The 21,675-nt window shown below is 39.4% G+C and overlaps 2 protein-coding genes across 2 annotated transcripts in view; both read right to left on the reverse strand.

Moving 5' to 3' along the window:
- Nucleotides 1–3,877, reverse strand: part of PLBD1 (phospholipase B domain containing 1) — a 37,938-nt gene extending 34,061 nt beyond the window's left edge. Inside the window, exon 1 of the mRNA XM_021552826.3 lies at nt 3,771–3,877. Coding sequence (XP_021408501.1) covers nt 3,771–3,852 — 82 coding nt within the window. The 5' untranslated portion in view covers nt 3,853–3,877. The remainder of the gene's footprint in view (nt 1–3,770) is intronic.
- Nucleotides 3,878–3,992: 115 nt separating this feature from the next.
- Nucleotides 3,993–21,675, reverse strand: part of GUCY2C (guanylate cyclase 2C) — a 55,594-nt gene continuing 37,911 nt past the window's right edge. Inside the window, exons 18-27 of the mRNA XM_077783136.2 lie at nt 20,268–20,405; nt 15,989–16,077; nt 15,166–15,257; nt 13,456–13,614; nt 11,888–12,080; nt 11,329–11,503; nt 10,307–10,405; nt 9,447–9,541; nt 8,753–8,829; nt 3,993–6,964 (exon numbers count right to left, since the gene is read on the reverse strand). Coding sequence (XP_077639262.1) covers nt 6,790–6,964; nt 8,753–8,829; nt 9,447–9,541; nt 10,307–10,405; nt 11,329–11,503; nt 11,888–12,080; nt 13,456–13,614; nt 15,166–15,257; nt 15,989–16,077; nt 20,268–20,405 — 1,292 coding nt within the window. The 3' untranslated portion in view covers nt 3,993–6,789. The remainder of the gene's footprint in view (nt 6,965–8,752; nt 8,830–9,446; nt 9,542–10,306; nt 10,406–11,328; nt 11,504–11,887; nt 12,081–13,455; nt 13,615–15,165; nt 15,258–15,988; nt 16,078–20,267; nt 20,406–21,675) is intronic.

Here is a 21,675-nt window from a genome sequence, read left to right on the forward strand (position 1 = left end):
TCTGTAACTATTCCACAACAGTGTTGCTTAGTAAAACCTCAATAGCACACACCATCTACTGCAATGAAACAGTCAAAATCCCAGGGGATAGGGTGGGCCAGTGGAATTACCCTTCCCCTCCTGAGCCAGCCAGGAGAACTGCAGAGCACCAGCACTACAAAGTTGCACCACAACCACCAGTGGAGTGGGACAGGGACATACAAAAGTGCAGTGACAGAACAAGCCTGAAAAAAGAGTTTCTTCTCCTTTCTGGGACTGGGAGGAAGCCTCCTTCAAGCAGCCTGCTTTTAAAGATACAGCAACCCTTCTGCCAAAGATCGAGAAACAGGGACTATAGCTGGGAGCGTGCAGGAATTTCTACAGCAAGTGATAAATATCTGCTTTCTGTCAAAATTATTCCCTAAATAATGGGAAAAGGATATTCAGCCAGGAATATAGGAGGTGGTAGCAGTGCCTTTGGGTTTTAATTTGAAACACCAAATCTGCTCTCTGTCTTTTGGAATCAGTACAGGCATTTCAAAAGTTATGTTAGAATTGGACATTATCTTTTACTTGGTGGCAGCCAGAGAGTAGAAATACATACATGTTCATTAGAATATGAAACAAGCAATCAAAGCAAATACTAAGATAGAGGACTGACGTGAGATGAAACAAGAAAAGTAGATGGTGAAGAAGACATGAAGTAATGGCAGCAACTTGCAATAAAAGAACAGAGAAGATGAAAAATTAAAGAAAAGCTGTACGGAGATGGCCCAACACAAGCACACTATTACTAATATTTATTAAATAAATTAGAGGGAAAAAAAAAAAAAAAAAACTGGCATGCAATAAGAACACCAGTAAGATTTATTTGGCAATATGCGACATCTGCTTTTCCTTAGGCTTTCCCAACTATAAGTTGTTTTTAAAAGATATGCATATCAAGTTAGTTACTGGACTTCATAATTACAGAAATGAGTAGAGCTCTTTTCCATGCAGATGAAAGAGCTACAAGGTCTGGGGGTGAGAAATAATATTAGTATTTTTTCTTAGTCTGCCAAGCAAGCCAACTCATAAGCAATGGAACACTGGTCAGTTCACACGTAACAAGCTAAATTAACCATTGTGAGCATCTCCTACTAATATGAAAACTAGTGGTTTCCTAAACTACTATTTTAACTACTAACTTTTACTGTGGCTTTCCAAATGAGAAACTATTTGTTTGCAGAGGTGTTCTTCATAGATTCCGCCTATAAACTTACTACTAAATAGGAAAGATATCACTCTCCTGTTTCACTGCAAACTAGTTTTATATCACTTCAAAATACAAAAAAAAAAAATCTAGAACAAAAATGTACATTTGATTTCAGCATACCCACCCCTACAACTAATGTTCAGTAGTAAAGATTATATTATCACAGTATAGCATTCAAATATTTCAGGTCAACCATAATAAAAGTGTTTCTGTTCAATGTGTTTATTTGAAAGAGCTTGATGCATTTTTCCATTAAAAATTGTATAGAATCATTGAATGTTAAGGTTTGGAAGTGACCTTAAAAATAATCTAAAATTATTGAATGTTAAGGTTTGGAAGTGACCTTAAAAATCATCTAGTTCCAACCTCCCTGCCATAGGCCCAGTCACTTTTAACTAGTCCAGGTTGCTCAGGGCCCCATCCAACCTGCCCTTTTACATTTCCAGGGATGGGGCATCCACTTGAGCAGCCTGTGCCAGTGCCTCACCACCCTCACAGTAAAGAAGTTCTTCCTCTATCTAATCTCAATCTGCCCTCCTTCAGTTCAAAGCCACTAGTCCTTGTTCTGTCACTACCTCCTCGTATAAAAAGTCCATCTTCCTCCTTTTTATAACCCCCCTCCAGATACTGGAAGGCTTCAATGAGGTCTCTCCAGGCTGAACAACCCCAGTTCCCTCAGCCTGTCTTTGTAGGAGAGGTGCTCCATCCTTCTGACCACCTTTGTGGCACTCCTCTGATCCCGCCTATCTACGTGTTTACTGTTTTAGAAGCATCCTTTTAACTATTTTTAAAAGGCTGTATAACTCTAAACAACAAGGGAGATTTCAATATACAGTTATGACTGGAATCTGTTACAAAACAAAAGTATTTCAAGGGCTTCTTTAGAAATTAGCTTAAACCACACAAGAAATTAACACAAAGTCCAGTAATTTTCAAATAAAGGAGTAAATGCTTTCTTAAATCTGCCTGAATATAAGCTAGTTGTGTTTTCTATTCTACTGGCCTTAATTCATCCTATTTCCTCATGTATTTCAAGCCTAAGTAATTTTCCAATTTGCTTCCAACAGGCCAGTCATTTGAAGCCTAATTTGAAGCCCTGATTTGTGCTTACACCAGTGAAAAGCAATATTCAAATATGACCTATTAATTAAGAGTTTCAGTCTTGTATGGTTTTCATGGTCACAAGGATACTTACTAGTAAAGCTTAGCAAATGAGGCAAGTTTGCCAAAACAGTTATAGGTACCTAGTATAGGTCACCCAGAGAAAACAAAAATAGACATTCAACAAGTAGCTTCACTAATCTCAGAGCACCTCAGTTTAAGTCACATTAAAGAACATTCTCTAGAAACATTTTCCAAAGTGTATGATGAATAATCTTCAAGGCATTAAAAGTGCTAAAGAACAATGAACCTATTAAAAAAAAAAACCCAAACAACAGAATCCAGACTATTCACAATGTTGAAAGCCATTTAGTCTATTAAATAGCCTAAAGGTATTTCTATTTGCTCCTTTGTAGTTTTCTACAAGCAAATAAATTATGATGTTAGAAATCAGTTGGGCATTAGGTGAAACTACCTCATACCCTAAACTTCCTTTCATTTCCTCTAGACAATTTACAGCTGACCCTTCCTTCTGTCCTCCTAACTGAAGTTTATGCTGGTAAAGTTTTGGAAGTATGTCTGCAAGATGAGATAGGACTGCCTACAAAATGACATGCTCATAATATTTTGCACACATGAAGCAACAATTTCTCCTTGACTTGTGGCACTTCATACACCAACTGGGAAAATCCTGGAAGACAAGTACCGAATCCAGCCCTTAAAACCTTCAGAATTTATTGAAAGCAGCACAAGAGCAAGATACTGTGTCCTTGCCCTAGGCAGCGTGGTTGGAACAAGATGATCTGTAAGGTCCCTTCCAACTCAAACCATTTGGGATTCAGTATGAGTTCTGAAGCACAGACTGTGACCTACACCCCACAAGGCAGCACTAAAACTCCTGTTAGTCACAAGTTGCAGCCTGCCGTGGGCCACAGCACCACAACGAAGTCTTCATCCCGAACGATTCCCGTGCCTGCATATGACATTGAAAACCAGCTCGGCTGGGAGCTCAAGGCAATCTCCCACTTGTTGGATCCTCAGTTTGATTCCCCGCGCCCCTTCGGGGGAGCGGGAGGATGTTTAGCCAGCGCCGGCACCGAACTCGCACGAGGCACACGGCCGCGCCGGCCCGGCCGCCGGGCGCGAGGCGCTCCCGGAGCAGCCCCTGAGGGGGCCGGAGCCAGCCCGGGGGTCCCGCGGCGGGGAGCGGGGGCCCGGCGGCCTCGCACCCGCGTCCCAGGCAGCACGGGGCGAAGCCGCGGAGCCCGGCGGCACCCCGGCAGAGCCGCGCTGCCCGGGCCGGGCTACCCCTCCCGACCGCCTGGCAGCCCCGCGGCTGGGGCACTGGCGGGGCAGCCCCGCTGCCTCCTTTCGTCCCCCCCACCTCGGCGAGGGAGCTTTGGCCGGCCACCCCCCGCGCCCCCGCTCGCCTCACCTGCGCGGCCGCCCGCCGCCGCCCACAGGAGGACGAGCGCCCAGCAGCAGCAGCGGCGCACACCGCCGCCCGCCCGGGCCATGCCGCCGCTGCCCCGCGACTCCTCCGAGCGCCAGGAGGCGGCGGGACCTTAAGTAAAGTTCCCTCGCTCAGGGCAGGTCCCGCCGCTGCCCCCGCCTCCTCCGGCGCCCGCCCCGGCCGCGGCGCCCCGCGCTGGCGGGGGCCCTGCCGGGGACGGTTGTTCCCCGCGCCGGCCGCCGGGATGTGCCCCGGGAGCGGCGGCAGCTTTCCTACCCCGGTACGGGTTTTTGAGACCCCAAGGACTGGCTGGTGTGTGGGAATCACTCCTGGACGAGGTCTGGCCTCGCAAGGTAGTGAAGGCGGGTCCGCAGGCAGGTGCCTGTGGCGTCCCTGGACTTCCCGAGCGTGATTAACCTTAAAGGGGTGAAGGTTTACCAAGAACGGCCTGCGAAAAGACACGAGAAGAGTTGGGCGATGCCTTGTCAAAATATGAGTTTTGCATCACAGGAAGGGCAGCTTTCAGTCCTGTTGGGACCAGCAACTGCTTTTTGTGTCCCAGCAAAAGAAATGAGGGATAGGACGTTTCCTAGGTTTACGGATAGAGACAACTTTCCTTGGGGTTTTCCTTTGCACCCGTGATTCAGACCGTTGTGAGGCACTGCGTTCTTGTCTCACCCAGTGTTAGGTATTCTGCCATTATCCGAAAAGGGCCATTATTTGGACTTTGTGTTTCAGTAATTGGTTAAGACAGTTTGAATTTGATACCGGTGCCTGTAATAGCCTCATATAACAAGATCACATGCCAACCAGTTCAGACCAAGCCTTGGCCCCAAGCCCTGGATAAGAGCACTGTGTCACTAGGCTTCAGGGATCCTTCCATACCTATCACCGCCTTGTTCTGGGCTACTTTTCACATAGAGAGAAGGAAAAAACAGACTTTCAAACCAGAAACCAGGACTAAAAAAAAAAAAAAAAAAAAAAATTGTCAATGTTGATTTTATTGTGGTGTGTGGGTAACAGATACATGCAGGGACAGAACCATGTGAAAAAGAAATCTACCAGAGGATGGGTCCATCAACTTATTGCTAAGGTAACATTTCTCTTCACAAAATTATATATTTTTTTTTTTTATCTGAAGAACACTGGAAAGAGAAGGACTGCTGAAAAGTAAGCACTTCTTTTGAAGTAATTTTCTCAATCAATGTCAGCAGACATGCGCTCTAAAATAATTTGTATCTCAGGGGTGTCAAGGAACCCAAAAAACTCTTCTTTAAAAAGAGGAGTTAGGTCACTTGTATCACTTCAAAGATCAGAACCGATCTGCTTGAGGTAATCATAGTGGTCATCTTCAGGCTTGACAAGTCCAGCACTTGTCACTACATTACAGCTACACTTGCTGAGTGTTTCAGCCACAGAAACCAGAATAGCCCAGCAGTGCCCAGTAGTGCAGCAGTCACACCCAGGAACACAGACGCAGAGACAAAGCTTGTGGACTGGCACCATGAGGTAGGAAATAGCAGACTTTTATATTTTTATTGTACTTATACTCTTTTTAATACGTACCAGTTTTAGCACATCAGGGTTTGATTTTTGGGTTTTTTTTATCCTCATCCCAATGAATGTTTCCGTTAGGACACAGAGGATGGTATAGTATTAATGCCAGTTTGAGTTTCAGATCAGTTATATATCATGTGAAAGCTGTGGCTGTTGGGTACACATTTTCTGCTATTTGTATCATATTCTTGAGTGTAGGAATTTAGATTTATTAGGTAAGAGTATAAGCCCTACAGGATCTCATGATTGATTTTTTTCAGTAATCTTTGCACTTCAGATCTATTTACATCTACATTGTTCTTTTAATGTGTGTTTGTTCTTACTAAGCCAGCTTCTCTTAGAAAGAAAAAACAGAGGCAACTGGGTTGCTTTCTTTCAATGTTGTTTAGTTGAGCAAAAATGCTGTTCAAAACTATAAAATAATGATTTTGCAGTTTTATTGTTTGAATACTGACCAATATTTGACAACGGTGAAAGTAGTTCTGCTTTGAATGCCAACAATGGACAAAAGGACCTTGCAAAAGCAGATGTTCTTCACTCACTAGAAGTTATTTCTTCATGTGAATGCTGATTTTCTTTCACATGAAGCCCCTGTGTTTTTGTTGCTTTTTAAAGCTGTTTATTAATACCACTGCCATGGTATCAGTTGAAGAATGAGTCATCTGAGTAAAACCTGCTTGACTGTAAAACTGCATCCAAAAGTTTTGAAAAGGTCTGAGGTTAAGAAATACAGATAATTTTATTTCCTTAATTTCTGTTTCACTTCTGGTTTGGGGGCAGAAGCAGAAGTGGTGAAAAGATATGAAAGTGTCTTGTTTTGCATGAATCAGTTTCATTTTTCAGACCCAGGAGATTCAGCTAAACTTTACAAATCATACTTCTGGAATAATCTCGCAGTGTAAATAACAGAAGTGTTGTCTCTTGAACAAAGTCAGCTTGATTCAAGGAAACTTGTGAAACACAGGAAAACAGCAGAAGAAAAAAATAATACCAACATATCCAGTTTTTACATATGATATATTTAATTATGTTTTCAAATATATTACACCAAATCTTTCTTCAAATAAAAATTACAAATTAAATACAACATCTAAAGATCATGGCAAATTAAAGTTTTGCTGTGAATATTTTCAGAAGTGGATTATTGAACAGGATATCAGAGTTTAAAAAAACCTAACTAAAACAAAACCCCCCACTATTTTCCAGACTCATGTGCAAACATTTTCATTTACCTCAATTTATGCTGCATGTGTCCTAACAAAGTCATACAACAATTTCAATGTTACAGTGAAGAGAGGTTTGATTTACTGATGCAGGTTGGATGGTAAAAAGGATGGAAAAGGTATTTTCTCTTTCCTCTAATTGTGTCTACAAGCCTCCAGCCTCCACATGAAGTTGTCCAGAGAGCTGTTGCAGCTTTTTGAGTCATACTAGACATCCAGTTTTAAACATATGTGGTAAAATTCTCTGTGCTGACCAGTTGCAGGTATTCCAGGGTACCTGATCGCTGGCTACCTACCCGCGAAAGCTCCTGTGCCTTGGATCCTTCATTTTCCCTTTTCTGAAGACTATTGGTTATCATCTCTGCTAAGTCATCATGTAACCGCTGCTGATTCTCCCTAAAATCAACAGGATGGGAAAAAAATTCAGTGATTCACATGTTTTTGGTGATCCTCAGGTCCCTAGAGATTTTTAAACATTTCTATCCCATGTTTATCTTAATGACATTCACACGCTACTGATAAAAAGTGTGGGCAAGACAAATTCCAGTTCTGAATTTAGGAACAGAAGTCAGGCTTTTCATGTGAGTTTTCCAGATAGCATGGATCAGTATCATTGCACAAGAGGTCTGTAGCTGTGTCATTATTGACCTGAAAAAGTCATGATCACTTGCACAAAAAGGAAGACACAGATTCAATCCTAAAATAGTTTGTAGCTCTCAACACCATTACTAGCACCAGGACTTTAAATATTCAACTTCAGGTGGCCTTCAGTAATAGAGTTGCCATTGTTTCAGAAATTTCTTCAGTTTATTTGACTTTTGCTGGAGCACCCCACATATGACAATTTTTAAAGGGCAATCGTATATGACGAAGCAAAAACGAAAACATCACTGTGATCCAGATCAACAGGTACTTTCAATAGTTGAATTCCAGAAGATTGCCAATTCAATAATTATGGTAGTCTCAACAGATCATATTAATTTCAAAAAAGGAGTTCTGAGTTTACAAAAGAGATGTATCAGGACATAATCTTGACAGCATTTTCTGCTCAGCCCAAACTCTTGTACTTTCCATTTTAAAAATAACAAAGCTCATGAGATTCTTTAGCAGATTAAAAATTTGATTATATTTCTGTTTTGCAAATGCCCTGAGAAAACCCTCATATTTCACTTAATCTCCTCTTTTCTCTTAGGGAATAAATGGACAGAGAATTTTATTTGTGCAAAGGACACACTGTAAGACTCAAAACTTAGAGTAGAAGCAAGCTGTAACATTTACTTATGTGTTTCAGGACAAGGGATCCCCATGTATCTGGCAAACACCAATTTGCAATATCATTGCTTCAATTTGTAATGAAACACTGTCATTTTAAAGCAGATGGCAACAAATTCCCACTTAGTGAAGAGCGACTGTACACAGATGTTTAGAGCAGAAAGTGAGGAACTTCCACATTTAGTGAGTTTGCAAGAAATAAAGAGGTACTCATGTCAAAATATACACTAAAAAATGCAACAAGTTATCATGACTTTAATTTTGCATAGTTCTTCACCACTGTTGCTATATTTTATTCAGTTCTAATGCAAAATGATGGCTTGGTTCCAGAACATCAAACTCAATTTTTTTTTTTACTGTTAACTTCTCTAAATGTTAGAAAGTAAGCTCTTGTTTAATTTTTAAAGGCTTTATTCCTGTGCAGTACTAAAGTAACTTTGTCCACCTCTTGTAGCAGAATAGTGCTTGAAATTCTGCAAGTTTCATTCCTCTAACAAATTCCTCCACAAGATTTCACAGGCACAACAGAGCTGCACACCCAGTTGTGGTTATCCTCTTCCTGTAGTGTGACACACAGGTGCCACTAGGACTAAACTTGTGGTGATATTAATGTTTTTCATTTTCCTGTCCATCCCTTACTCTTATCACATCAGCAACTTGTCCGGTAAGTCTTACAACCTTTTCAAGGCAAAGAACCTGCTAAACATTTATATAGACAACTTTCAGCACACACACAGTCCCATGTAATGAATATTTACATGTTTATATGCACATACACTATCAAGCCTCTAGCAACTGAAGGGAAATTTAATGGTATAAAAAAAATCCACAAGTGCTGAGGAGGAATAATAAAGGCTAAAGTGCAAAGAATGGGAATTTCTCCTCCCTCTCCACATAAAAAGAACATCTTACACAGAAGGAGGTGTTGGGAGATTGTATTTCTTGTCCTCAGTACCCGTCAACCAGTAGGTAATTTCTGTTCCTCTGCCCTAAATATATATGACAAAGAAGAGAAAGCACAGTTTTGGGATTAGAATTACTTTCCTGTAGTTAATTTACTTAAATAATACTCTCTTGCACATTGCCATGTTTGCCTTTGCTTATTTTCAGTAACTGATGCTGACAGCAAAGGATTAGAAATTAGATGTGAGAACAAGAAGAATGGGGCAAGATGCAGCTGCACACTCACTTCCTTGTTCCATGACCTGAAACACAAGTCGTGGGAGAAGTGAGCTATGCTGCCTGCCATCAACTCCCAAGGACAGACAAGTAGAATAGATTGAAATTAATGGATTGGTAGATATTGGAGCATTAACAAATTAATACTAGATTCAGCTTCCCTTTCAGCAGATGACTTCACTTTACAATCTTCTGTTCCACATAATATGCTTCATTTATTCTCCACATCTTTATATTGCTTTAATGTATGAATTAGGGAGCTCTTCATTGCCTGCATTGTCTTAACACCACTAGAGACTGTGATACCAGTTTTGATCAGTGATCCTTGTTCCCCAGCTGTTAATTAAGTTCTGGGCTACTCTCAGTTATACAATGCTTTTTATGATTCCTCTTCTCTGTGTTCATGTTTGCACACAGTAAGGGTTACCTTCAAGTACGTTTCTCCTCTCTCTTCATAATGGAATTGGCAGTCTGTTCTTTTCAGGATGTTAATTGTGGAACCACTTACATGAATCCTTAAAGCTAAAAAAATAAAGAGACGATGAAATCTCAGCCTGGAAACATCTCACATACACTAAGCATATGTGAAAACTGGTGCTATAACACAAGGTCCTTCAATTGCTATCATCATAAATCTGAGAGCCAAATTAAATGAGAAGCAATTACACTGCTGTGTGAAAACTCTGACTGCACTACAGAGTGTATCCAGGCAGGAATAGCTGGTACAGCCCTTGATCTGAAATACAGGTGACAATGGTATCTGTAGTAGTTAGATGTCAAAAGGGAAAAGAATAATTGTGAGTGACCTATATAGAGAATGTTCATGTGAAGACACTGGCCAGAAGGAGGAAAGCTGGCTCTTGCCACAGTTCCCTAATGGTGAAGTTGATGACATAATTGTTTCAACTTAAAATAGAGAGTCAGTATATTTACACAACAAAGCTGTATTTCAATTCTAGGTCAAACTAAAATCTATGGTTCATAGAATAAAATTAAATTCCAGACAAATATGTATCATATCTTCCAGAGGAACTCGGGCAATGAACCAGCCTAAAACTCCCTGTTACCAGCACTGAAGCATGAACAGGAAACAACTCTTCATTGCCCAGTGAAGTGCCCACTGTCACTTTGGATAATTAAATAATTGGTAATCAAAACAAACACAGCTTCTTTAAAACTTCTGCAAGCTGATAATATATGGTTCTCAGCTGAAAACAGACACTTCAGTCACAAACTAACCGACAGCTTTTGGTCCTGTTATACTGACAGCTAAAATTAAATCCTTACGCAAGCCTGTGGATTCCATCCGCGAAGCTGTGTTTACTGTATCTCCAAACAAACAGTAACGAGGCATTTTTATTCCAACCACACCAGCTGCACATGGACCTGGAAATGGGAGGCAGAGAGGTAAAAGGGTGAATCAAGAAACTTGATTTATTTGGCAGGTGTCTTATTGCTGCAAAGCAGTGCAGTGCCTGGGGGAACTCTGCATTCCTCACCAATGGCAATACTTTCTACCTCACTTCCCACAGTATCTTGTGGTCTCCCACTACAAACAAAGCCTCGCTCCGTTATTCTTGCATAATCCAATAATATAATAAAAAAAGGACACAGCTGCACAGTGTTAATTGTATTTATGTGGAATTCCTGTGCAGACAAAAAGAAGTACATTTATTAACTGTCAGGTTTGGAAGCAAGAGAAAAATAGAGTAAGCTTCATTATGCAAGTGTGAATAGTAGTGCCTCAAGAAGCTGCCCAGTGCCTCTGTCACTTTCTCTGATGTGTTCCTCCCCTGGCGGCTGGTGTTGATGTGGTTGAGGAATTTCCCAAAGTTGTTGCACTATCTGGAGTTCCCCTTTGACAAAAAAGTGTTTTTATAGATAAATTAAAACATTAAGTCCCACACAGACTCAAAAAAAGTTTTGCCTCCAAAAGCAAAAAATAGAGGCTTGCATTTTTTGCCTAGATAAGCGTAGCTGGCCATGACTGATCTCTGCTTCAGTCAGAGAGAAATAATCTGTGAAGACTTATTTGATACAACTGGTTTAATCACACCAGGAACAGTGCTGTTGCTCATGCTAGCTACTGACTTAGGCTGTCAATTAATGGGTATGGGCTATTTCACTGCAGCAGGAGCAGAACAGTGACTTATTTACTTCTGTTACTCTTCCTCTGAACATTTTTTTCAACCTGATTCTTCATGAGGAGGGCAATTGTGCATGGTGTATTTCCAGACCTTGCACGGGTCTTAATTCTGTGCAAAACCAGGCAACGAAATTGTCAGTGTTGATCTAGCATTACTGTGTACCAGAGTGAATTCCAATGCGAATCCAAACAGGCAGCCCTGGCAGATGTCTCAGTTCAAAAGATCCCATGAAGCTGAGGATGTCCAGAGCCATCATGGAGATGTCCACTGCATGCCGGTTGCCATTCCTCTTTGGTAAACCACTCACCACCATGTAAGCATCACCAATGGTCTCCACCTATGGAAATAAAATCAGAACTCACTATTTCCAGACATAGAAAAGTACATCTTTAGTTAAAAGCAGAAAGATTTTATTAGATCCTCTTGTTCCTGACTAAACATTTCTTCCCCTGAGAACAGGATTTTTTTAGTTTAAGGTAGCTGACATCATTTGGGTATATGAGTGTTTATACCCAGCATTCCAATTAATGAATGTCTGACCACCTGCTGTAGGAAATTTGGTATAAGTAGGCACAGTGAAAGCATATCTAAATGAAGTAATTCTGACCTATTTTTCTCTCTTTTGCTTTGCTTAGAAGGCAGATTCCCAAATCCACTACATCATGCAATTTGATTTGTGTGTCCACTGGTTGTAAATGAGCAGAAGTACAGAGCTAATCACCTTGTAAACATCATGATGGTCAAGAATGTGGTCAAAGTTCTTGTAGATATCGTTGAGCATATCTACCACCTCCATAGGGGTGCTGTATTTGCAGAGCGTGGTGAAGCCAACAATGTCACTGAAGTAGATAGTGACTTCTTCAAACAGCTCTGGCTCTACCAGGCCAGTCTCCTTCAAAGACTTTACTACTGGCCTGTGGAAATAGAGAAGGCAGGAATACAGATGACTAGGGTTTACTATTAAAGGTATATTTTCATGCAACCCAATCGTAGTATTGCTTTCTGTGTAGGAAACATTAAATAGTTTGCCAAAAACTGCCATTGCAATCACATTTTAGATGCCATAATGCCTTTAAGCCAGGGGCCTCAAAGCACTTACTAATGGTAATTAAAGAGGAAACTGCAACACAGGCAACTGAGCTTCTTGGTTAAAGTTGGAAACAGGGATACTGAGTCAAATTTAAAACTGAAATTCTGAACTTCTTGACATGTAGACCTACATTCTACCCCTACAATAAGTAAGAACAGACATATTTTTCTGTTTTCCCAGCACAGAAGTAATTTCATTACAATAATTACATCAACTCATCCTGATTTCAGATGAGGTATCTTAGTCTGGTAATTTATGGAAGAAAAATTCAATACCATGATAGTCAATGTCTATTCAAGAGGGACCTTCTTTTTCTTGCAATTCTAAATCCAGGGAACTATCTGTTCCTAGTGGTTATATTAAAAGAGAAGAACTGAAAGAGACCCAGAAAATTATAGGTTTTGCACAATGCTGTGTTCTATCTACAATGAAATGGTAACAGAGTGGTAGGAACAACAGAGAGTGGAAGGTGACATGAATTCCTTGTTGCACTGTCTATACAGCCAGATCAATCTTGATTTTCCCCAAAACTGGACTGAACACACACTTTATTTTTCTTTTTTTTTTCCCCTTTTTTTTTTCTTTTTTTTTTTTTTTTTGTGGTGAGTCATAAAATCAATAACCTGACTACTGAAATACCCTTGAAACTAGTAATGACATACCAGGATAGTTTTACTATTCCAAATATGTGCAATACCAAAATTACTGGTATTGCCAATATTAGAATGTCAATAATACTTTTCCTATAGCATATTCTGAAGAATCCATCTAACCCAGTATGGCCAGGCCAACCTCAGCCCATCTCTTGCATTGCTAAATCCCAGCCTGAAGTTAGATTCCACTCTTCAGCTGAAGACACTCCTTCTAACCAGTAAAGTGCTGGAGCAGAGCAGAGCTCTGTGATGTGGGATTACTGTAGATCTGTGATCCCTGGAAGGCAGTGAAAGAGAGGCTTGTGCTGGAAAGGGGGATCCTGTGCATGAAGAAATGTTGAGCAAGATAATGGATCCCAATACCACCTTGGATTGAAACTCTACCATAGGGTGGAAAACTCAGGGACAGCTGTTTCTTCTTTCTTTCCTCAGAGGATTAGATTAGATTGGAAGAAAATAGAATATAAACATTAATCCCATCCCCTACTCTGCAAAAATCGGGTGTATGTAAATAAAATGCCAGCGAAAATCCTCTTGGCCAGTTACCTTGGAAGTAACATGAAATTAAGCCTATCTGCTCTGTCTCTCTCTGCTTTGTACAGCTCTGTCCTTTCCTCCACCAGGTGTTCCAAGTTCCGTGAGTACAGCTGTAAACGCCGGATCAGGGTATCCATGTAGCTTTCATTGGTCTGGCCATGGAAATTACTGCAAATAACAGAATTACACAGGAGTCAAGAAGAAAGACTGATAGACAGACATTGTTGAGAGAAGCTAAAAGGAGGCTAAAAAGCAGCAGCAGAAAATTTCTCTAGTGTTTGACTTTCCTGTAGTTAAAATGCAAATTGCCTCAAGTGCGTAATTCTTTTGCTTGCTTGGAGGTTTTACATAGATGAATTAAATATCTGTAGTCCACACTTGTCAGTTGTAACTGGTAATTCTTAAAGCACCCTTCAATCACCTAACCCTGCTAATATTGTCAATTCCAGATTACCTTAGGTAACCCAGGAGTATTCATTTATTAAAAGTAACTGAGAAGTTCAGATTCTGAGAGAAAGCTAAAAATAGTAGGCAGAAAATGGCACATAATGTTTAGATGGGGACTTCAGCAGAAGAATTAAGACAATTTGGGGCTGTCTGTTTAGAAGACTGAAGAATACAGTGGAACAATTAACAGCCCCAGGGCTAATTTTATTCACAAAATCCTGCTGACTCAAGCCTACTAACCCCTGGAAGAAGAAGTGTGGTAACATGAGCCACTCAAACCCCTGTTTGTCTGGGCAGCCTGCACTCACCAAAGCAGGCTGAAAGTAATTGAGACCAGTCTGACTGGAAGGGTCAGATTAGTATTGTATCCAACAGGACTTCAAAATCACTCCTACTTTAAACAAATTTTGTATCAGGGATTCATCATCTTAGACCCACCCATATTGCATGTGACAAGAGGCAACCTCTTTGCTTTTGCAGGATGGAGGCTTAGGAGCTGAACCTTTATATTCAGCTGCAGAAAGGTTATTCAGCTGATCCATGGTTATGCATAGTACAGCTGTTCTGCCCATGTAAAGTGCAAAATGGTGCTGTTGGGGTTTGTTGATTGGGAGAGCCTTAAAAACTAGGGAGCAATGTCCCAGGAGAAGTGATTAAAAGCTCAGGGCTTGGTCATTGGAATAATTAATTCAGTCCAAATTCTTCAGGAACAATGAAGCATTGTCCAGGTGAAAGGCCTGTGTAACCCCACAGGGTTTATCCAGCTATGGCCCTTATTATTTTCCCACAACATTTTACAATCAAAGCCCTGTAATTAATACTTCTTGTGAATTACAACTCAGCATTTCTAGTCAGCTTAATTTGGGACCGTCCAAACTTTCAAATCATCATTCAAACATCTATGTGCATTCATTTACTAGAACTGAGATGACATGAGTCACTATCCAACTCTTGACTAGAGACAGGGAGGGAATAACTTGATTGGTTTAAATCCCTAATTATCCAGCTTGCTACTTTCATAATGTACCAATCTGAAGTATGGTGATCATCTCACCCTCGCTCAGCTAGGAAAATACACACAGGTGTATGTATACGTAACATATGCACATGCTCACCTACTTTTCTGCAAAAGAATAAAAGAGGACCAAAGTGAAGACACTAGAATTTTCCACTGACTGAATCATAATCACATCAATTTACATACTTAAAAATATGCGCTTTCTAATAGAGGAGGAGTTTGGAGCATCTTAAAAAAAAGCACCTGCTACTCACCTGAATATTTTAGCCAGAGTACTCTCAATTTTCTTAAAGTCAGGCCTTTTCTCTGGATCTTCCTCCCAGCAGCTTTTCACTAGTGTATATACCTTCAAACAAAAATTTAAGGAAAAGTCTACCTGAGTAATGGATATAGACATAATGGATATAGAGTAGTGCCAAACAGCACTAGTTCATTAGGGAATTTCTGGTTACTCTTGACTAGCAACATATTAAATTGTGTGACTAACTGTCTTGAACCGATGGTTAGAACACTCATTGCAGGCATCTCAGCTCTGTGATGACTAGTGACATGATCTTAACTTGAATTTGCAATACAGAAATGAAAGGCAAGTAAATGGATCCAGTCTTGCAGACTGATGTCAGACACAGTTACTGACATGGTGGTAAATGCTGTGGTAATTATATTTCCAATATCCCATGTTTGGGATTTTTCTGAAACTGGTGATTCAGCCAAAAATAATGGGGATGATTGCTGAATATGTGAATATCTACAATACAGACATTTTCACCCATGCAAGAATCCATGGGGGCTATACCAGTGAAGAAAGGTATACTTGAGGAGCAATTAATCCTATCTCAAGGATATCTAAAATAGGTCAGAAGAGTGGCACCACAAGTGTCTGTTTCTTTGCAGTGAAATAATTTCTGTGACTTGTATTTCAAATTTCTACTAAGAACTATAGAATGCAATTTCTTTCCACAAATTAGGGCATTTGGCATAAAATGCATAGCTTTCATCTTCCCATGATCATAGGTTTTAGTTTGGCCAGGACTTCACTCTTCACCCAGAAAATAGCTTAATTAATTATTAGCTTACTTCCATCTGTTTTTCTCCCACTATTTCCAAGGTCAGGTCTGGTCGGAAAGGCTTTACTCCTTTGCCTCTCTCCACTCTGTAGAGTTTCTCTAGTACATGAAAAAGATCAACGTTTTAGACAAAAAAGCATAAGAAGGACATTTATTGTCTACAACAGTCTATGATGCTACAAGATACTGTACAAACAGAAGTCTTGACAACAGTTCCCTCATTTTGATGTGAATTTCAACTTTGGAGCTTTTCTAAATATATGGCACAAGGCCAAAACAAGTTGGCTTGAAGGTCTCTAAAAGCAAAACAAATAGAATTGTACATAAGTATTTACTGGTCACAGTAGACACAGTTATGGCATCTTCCCAAATGAATGTTGGGAATTATTAGTGTGCCTCTCAGCATGAAGTATAATTATAGTAAAAAACAATGTAAAAAGACCATTGCAACTTGATCAAAAGTGTGGAGACATATGCTGGTCATTAAAACAGTTCAAATCATCCTGCAGATGCTTAACTTCCTTAAAACTAAACTATTAATATAAATGGGTTAAAAGCATTGCATTTGTTAACTCATTTGCTCTCCTCATCATTAAACCCATTCTATGAAAGTTTTTGGACTCTGAACACATCAAAATCAGGCTGCATTTGCACAACTCAATTTAAGCACAGTAAGAGAGAGATAAAGATTTGCCTTTGTCTTTCTCCTGCAGACTTCAAGAATTACAGGGAAGGGAGGTGTTTAAAAAAGAGAAGTAATTTTTTATCTCTAAAGGGAAATTGAAAGGGATATGTGAATCAGAACAGATTATTTATATTAATATCTGATTATATTTGGGATATAATTTTACTGAAGGAAGAATATAATGAAGATTTGTAATTACACTGGTCAAGGGCAGCTACAGATGCCTAAACATCCCCAGTGTGCATGATCACCTCAAAATGATATAACAGCCTCCAACTTTTAGGTACAGAAATTACAGACTAGAGAAGGAGCAGGAAACTTGAGTGGAGAAACTGCTGTGAAGTCTTCTGTTGGCTAAGAAACAAGAAAATCTGTGTAGGGTTCATGTATGCAGGAGGAATGTGCTGGATTTCTATGCTTGGACACACACCTGAGCGAGGAAGTAACAGCACCTATTAGCAATACTGCAATTAGTCAGTGACAGAAAGTAGTGGAACAAGGAGGCAGCTTAATTGAGCGTTGGTACGTGGCAAAATTTCACAGTCTTGAGCAGTGAATGAGGTGTTTCTGCAGAAGAGTGGAGTAACCAGATGGGGAACAGCTTCTTGCAGAGATGTCAGTGAAGAGGACTATGACCTACTTACTTCTATACATTAGAAATCCGGTTCTGTGTACCTGTCATGGGACTTCTTCTCTCTCATTAGCAGCAGTATTATTGTACATTAAGTTGATTGATACATATTTTCATGTTCAGAAAATGGGCTCACTGAGTAACTGAAAGAAGATTTTAATTTTTCTAAGTTGGTGGATGAAGCCTAGGTATGGGGTTTTTTAAATGTGTCTTTTAAAGTCTGAACATGGTCTTTGCTGCTGTCATTTAAGCCTGGAGAAGCAGTTATATCAGTTATCCTGAAATATCAATATCATGTCTTCTAATTTGCAAACTTCTGATAGCCTAGCCATTGAAATAGTTTCTCTCGTGACTTAAAAACCAAATGAATCTAACATACAATACGGACATTTCTTCGTCCACTACCACTAACTCTAATTTGGTACTTTTTCCCCTCTTTTTATCTTGGACATTTGTCACCTCAAGGTTAAGCTACTGTCTTCCAAAGTTAGATGATGCCACAAGCAAAATGCAGAAGTGTTTGAATAAGCATGGTTCACTGTCTTGCTCATCTTGGCTAATGAATTAACCAGACATTTAAATGAGGAGGCACTTCAGCAATACATAATAAAACTAATTCCTTTCTGTTACATGAAATTTGATGAACTGATGAACACATTTTACTCAACTTTCATAACCAAAAGTCAAGAACAATACCAGAAGCCATTAGACCAGCAATATGTATCTCAGACATCTAATAATGCTTTTATGAAAAAAAGGTTTTGTGGAGAAAACAATCCTCTCAGTGAATGGAAAATGTAAAATTTCATCCGAAATTTACACAGCATATTATTTTTTTAAGTTACAGTGGACCTAGACTTAACAAAGAGATTTCACACCTAGTAAATTTATTGTAGTCTTACCTCATGTGCTAATATATAACCATCTCCAGCAACATCACTTAAGTGCTGTTAGGTACCTTGCTTACGTGCTACAAAATCTTTAAATTCTATGGATTACCCTCTTGCTGTTAATCTTTCAAGACAAGATTACTCTCTTGAAAGAGACAGTCTTTCCAAAAGGACAGAATACAGCATTAAGATACAGGTCAAAGATAAAACAAGGAGCCAGGTTCTGGCTATGACAGCCAGGGCCAAAGACAGAGCAGTGAGGATGCCACCACATCTCAGAAAAGCAAAGAAACACTATGTCTGAGGCTAACTTAATGCCATTAACACAACACAGAAAGACTGCAAATGCTCAACAAGCCATTAAAAGAATGTAGTTTGCTATGGATTTGCTTTACAAGTCAAAATGTGCAAGGTAGGGCATTACACTTTCTCCATGTTGGCACTATTTGTAAAATTCTTGCATTCATAAGAATTGTGCCAGCCACTTCCCAAGAAATAGGAATAGAAAGGCTTTATTTTCTCTATCTTTAATTAAGCATGGAATACTGAAAAGTTTGGTTTAAGGAGAACAGCCATTTCTAATCTCCATTAGATCTACATTTATATTATAGAGTTGGTAATGTCAAAAACTGAGTTTCCCCAAATATGAACACAGATTTGTTATAATGTAGGGTAATGAACATGCCCCAGAAATTATTCTCAAATGTGATTCAGTAAAAGGGCTATTAGTCTGTCGAGCTGCTGCTCTGCATGTTTTAACAAATGTGAGGCAGATCTAAAAGAATGACTCAGAGGTAAAGGCTATGTCTAAATTTGTTGTTAGTAACTGTTGTTAGTCACTAGGAAAATCCCAAACCCACACATTTCTCTGGCAGTTTTAGGATATCATAATGCCTGGATTCTGGGTATTGGGCTGGATAGGGTGAATATTGTGCCAGTTTTAGCTAGGGTAGTTAATTTCTTCTCAGAAACTGTTAGCATGTTGTATTTTTATTTTGGAATAAGAATGGTAACACACTGATCTTTTGGTATTTTGCTAAGCTGTATTTATCCTAAATCAAGGACCATTTTTTTAAACTTGTTTCAGGTCCAGTGAGGAGCTACACTAAAGAAACTAGGAGACAGCATAGATGGGACAGGTGACCCAGACTAACCAAAGGGATATTCCACACCAAAGAACATCACACCTGGCATATAAACTGGGGGAATTTACCTGGAAGGGAGGATTATCTGTGTTCAGGAAGGGGAGTCTGGTATCAGTCACCAGGTACTGAGCAATTTCATTGTTCATCACTTGTTTTTCCCTTTTTATTATCATTAGTACTATAATTTATCATCAGTATTGTATTTTACCTTATTTTCAGTTATTTAACTGTTCTTATCTCAACATATAAGTTTTACTTTGATTCTCCTCCTGATTCCACCAAGGGGAAGGACAGTAGAGAGTGGGGGTTGAGCAAGCAGCTGCATGGTACTTAATTCCAAGCTGGGCTTAAAACCACAAAAGCTACTCAAAAACAATGTCACAAAATGCACAATACAGGGTTTAATAGATGCACTACGGGAGAAGATGATTTTTCTGACTGAAGTTAAATTGCTAAAGTTAATTATAACCAGCTTGAATGAAGTCTGAATTGCCAGTTTTTAAATTCCAACTGTTCTTGTGTCATGCAGCTGAGTTTTTGTTTTTCTGTGTTGACAATGCTGATTTATGCTGCCTAAAATAAATGGCATATTACATGTTGTTTACAAGTCAAAATAGAAAAATCTTTGAGGCCTTTAAATGTTACAGTAAGTCTGGACAGCACTGTATAATGTTAACTTCTGTAATGCTGTGCTCCAGGTGAGAAGGGAAGAGAAAGGCCAAGAAAACTCAATGCAAACTTTATTTACAGAAGAAATAGGGACACTTGTCCCCACAGTGAGATCCTTCAAAAAGGTTCTTCATTCACCACACAGAGAAAGGAGCAGCTGTTCAAACAGTTATCAGAGACAGTACCTTTCATAAAATAAGGAGAATAGGCCAGTTACAGCTACAACCATCCCAGAAGGGATGAAATAGAGGAGAAATCTGTGGAATTACCTCTGTTGTCCCAGCAGTGTTTGGTGTAGAACGTTTCTCTGCGTAGGATGATTTCTTGGGCAATGATCCCATAGCCATATACATCACCCTTCTGAGATACATCAGCATGCCGGAGATGCTCAGGAGCTGTCCACAGGTCTGAAGATACAGATGCAATGTGGGATGATGTAAAGGAGAAAGGAGAGAAGTAATTGCAAAAAGGGTGGTGCTTCTCAGACCATCCGCTGTCTATAATGATGTTTCTTTTACTCTTTTCATATCCAATCCAGAGCTCATTGGTATTTCCTACTTTAGCATTTTTATAGAGAAGCTGACATCAATATACGTTAGATAAACCTCTGATATAGTTTTTAATTTTCTGGGATTTGTTGACCCTGCTACTTTCCATTGTAGTTGCAGACTCTTCCACCTTCAGAAAAGTTATGTTTATTGGCAATGAACTTGCTTTTCTTAGCTACGTTTCAAAGGCTTCTTAGAAATAGCCTATGTATCTGGATCAGACCAAGGAATGCCAGTGCTATACTAAAAAAACCCTGAGCCACAGATATTGAGCTAGGAGATGCAAGGAGTTTTATACACAGTGTCTGATAAGAAGATTGCAATATTTCCCAATGACCTTGATGTCATGAAGCTGATGAAATAATTTTCAAGTTCTTTTGAGCCTGACATAATATTACCTGCTCCTAACTACTTGCTTTCTACAGAAATTATTAATCTGTATTTCTAGTACAATGAGCACCATTGTACCTCAAAACCAGAATGCTGCCATGGTACAACAGCTGTGACATGCTGGTGACATACCATAACAGAGACCTGAACACAGTGACCCTGAAGACAGTGTTATGATATTAGGCTGTAACATCCAGCTACAATGAATCTGTGGATCTCTTGTGAAACACTGAGTTTTCATCAAGGACATATGCTGAGAAATTTTGAGTCTGCTTACAAGCAATAAAATAAGAGAAATACATGACAATGTAGTAGTAGTAGTAGTAGTAATAATAATAATAATAATAATAATTTTAAATTTGTAAAATGAAGAATGAATAGAACATTTATGTTCAGTGAGCTTTTCCTCATTCTTTTTTATGTTCTTATTGCTACTCTTCAGTATGTTTGTGTCTTAATGTATAAAAAGTTTCTTCAAACTGGTTGCAACCAGTTTCTTTTCAGGTCATATGCTGCAGTTATAGGACAGTGCTGAGCTTATTATACCCCAAACACTACTCTATAGAGTCATATGAAATAATTTCAGACGGGCTCATCTTTTTATTCCAGATCAAGTAAGAAGGAAAAGATGAGTAGAAAGGAGTGTTCTATTTTACATAAATATTTTATTAATGTGAGGTGAATAGCAAATGTAGAGAAAAGCTATTAATATTATTTCAATCTGGTTGAGCATATATTA

This window comes from Lonchura striata, chromosome 1A (assembly GCF_050655825.1).
Source record: "Lonchura striata isolate lonStrDom1 chromosome 1A, ASM5065582v1, whole genome shotgun sequence".
Taxonomy (NCBI): domain Eukaryota; kingdom Metazoa; phylum Chordata; class Aves; order Passeriformes; family Estrildidae; genus Lonchura; species Lonchura striata.